The 1,983-nt window shown below is 37.8% G+C and overlaps 1 protein-coding gene across 1 annotated transcript; it reads left to right on the plus strand.

Moving 5' to 3' along the window:
- The first annotated feature begins 70 nt into the window (after positions 1-70).
- LOC146423666 (DNA mismatch repair protein Mlh1-like) lies at positions 71-1,838 on the plus strand. The gene is made up of 3 exons (XM_085044593.1): positions 71-623; positions 997-1,110; positions 1,644-1,838. The coding sequence occupies exons 1-3, from the start codon at positions 597-599 to the stop codon at positions 1,809-1,811; spliced, it is 309 nt and encodes a 102-aa protein (XP_084900719.1). The 5' UTR covers positions 71-596; the 3' UTR covers positions 1,812-1,838.
- The last annotated feature ends 145 nt before the right edge of the window (positions 1,839-1,983 follow it).

Below are 1,983 nucleotides of genomic sequence, written 5' to 3' on the forward strand. Positions count from 1 at the left end.
TGGCATAAGATTGTGTCCAGATGGTTCTTGAATATCTCCAGTGAGGGAGACTCCACAGCGTCTCTGGGCAATCCACAGTTTAGTCATTGCTTCTATAACTAGAGTGCAGATCTCTTAACCAACAAGGTGTGCATCTTAACCAGCTCTCAAGTCAGACAGGGCTGCAACACCACTGTAGCTCTCAATGAGTCTCATTGTGTGGCTTCATGCATCCCTTACTTTGTACAAAAGTGAACACCTTCATCAAGCCCAAGCAGTTCATTTGGATATTTGCCTGGGAAGTGGTATCTGTGTACCCTAGAGCTAGAGCTCAGGTCTCGCCGAGCTGAGTGGCTTAATCCATGCCTTGTGACATTAAATACCACCACTAATTCTCTTCCTGCAATGTCTGCTGGCATCAGGCTTTAAAAACTTGTGAGGCTCAGTGAGGTTGGTAAGAATCAGTCTTACAATATGTAACAGTTTTGGTGCATTTACTGCAAGAAAGAACATTTTTTATTTTTTACTGAAGCAGCAGTGTTGCCTTGCAGGAAGGAAATCTTACTGGCTTACCACTTCTGATAGACAACTATGTTCCCCCCCTGGAAGGACTGCCTATGTTTATCCTGCGCTTGGCTACAGAGGTATATTCTTTCAATGATTTTAGTAATGCACAATTACTTATTTTACTTTACATTTAAGCAATTCCAGGCTTCCTTTGCAGTTTCTGCAGCTTAAATGTACTTATGCTTAATGTTATGTGTTCCGGATGCTTTTCTATGGTTACTGATTAGCTGTGCCTTGCCTCTGCATTTATAACTACTGACTGACTGAGCATCTCTTTTGATTTAAAAGCCTGCATTCTTACCCTCTTTCTTCTTCCTATAACTTTACCTTACCAGGACAGAAATGGCCAATACATTAATATGAATTTTCCATATTAAGAATCTCTGTCAAGTCTCTGACTGCTACCCAGATTCTATAAATTACTTCTTTTTTTTTTTTTTCTTGTAACAGGTAAACTGGGATGAAGAAAAAGAGTGCTTTGAAAGCCTAAGTAAAGAACTAGCCATGTTCTACTCCATCAGAAAGCAGTATATAATAGAGGAATCCAACCCGACAAACTCTCAGGTACAAGAATATTGTAGCCAGTTCTATGAACAGATAACGAACAACACAGAGGAAACTTCTGCTCTTTCAGATACAGACTTCTAATCCCAGCTCTTTCAGTGAACTGAATCAAGTAGCAGTGTGGCAAGATTCTGAAAGAACATGGCTTACATTTTCTGAAGTACTATATGCATTGAGGGAACCTTTTTACTTTGGGCATTGCAGTGTACTTAATATTGTTACAAGCATCCTTGGCCTCTGAGTTGGGAATATATTTTTTATGCTGTACTTCTATAGAATAAGGATGTATATAAATTAAAACTACAACCTGATTGTGTCTAAATGTGTACTTAGTCATTCAGTTAAGCTCAACCATTCTACGAGTGACTTTACAGAGTTTAGAATTAACTTGACTGTATTGAATGAACTTCTCCAATGCTAGCAGAATTTTACAATTGCTGCAGTCTTTTATATAGTAAAGTTTTTAAGGAGTGCTCTCCTTTAGTAAAAGAGAACTTCAGTTTAATTGTTTGTCCTTTTTTCCTTTATTTCAGAATGAAGATTCTGAATCTAGTTCAACAACATGGAAATGGACTGTGGAACATGTACTTTACAAAGCTTTTAGGACTCATCTTTTACCTCCTAAACACTTTGCAGAAGATGGCACCATTTTGCAGCTTGCTAACCTGCCTGACCTGTATAAAGTTTTTGAAAGATGTTGAGCAAGTAGTTATTAAAGACAGCTTTTTTATATAGACACCATTCATGTTACATTCAGTTTTATTTAGTAGAAGATAAAGCTGGAATCTGGATGGAGGAAGGACAGAGTGGATTTAGTGTCATACTAACCTAATAACATGACAGCAAGTGGTTTATTTTCATTCTGTTGATCAA

The sequence above is a fragment of the Lichenostomus cassidix genome, unplaced genomic scaffold (assembly GCF_008360975.1).
Source record: "Lichenostomus cassidix isolate B80296 unplaced genomic scaffold, HeHo_3.0 HiC_scaffold_314, whole genome shotgun sequence".
In the NCBI taxonomy this organism is placed as follows: domain Eukaryota; kingdom Metazoa; phylum Chordata; class Aves; order Passeriformes; family Meliphagidae; genus Lichenostomus; species Lichenostomus cassidix.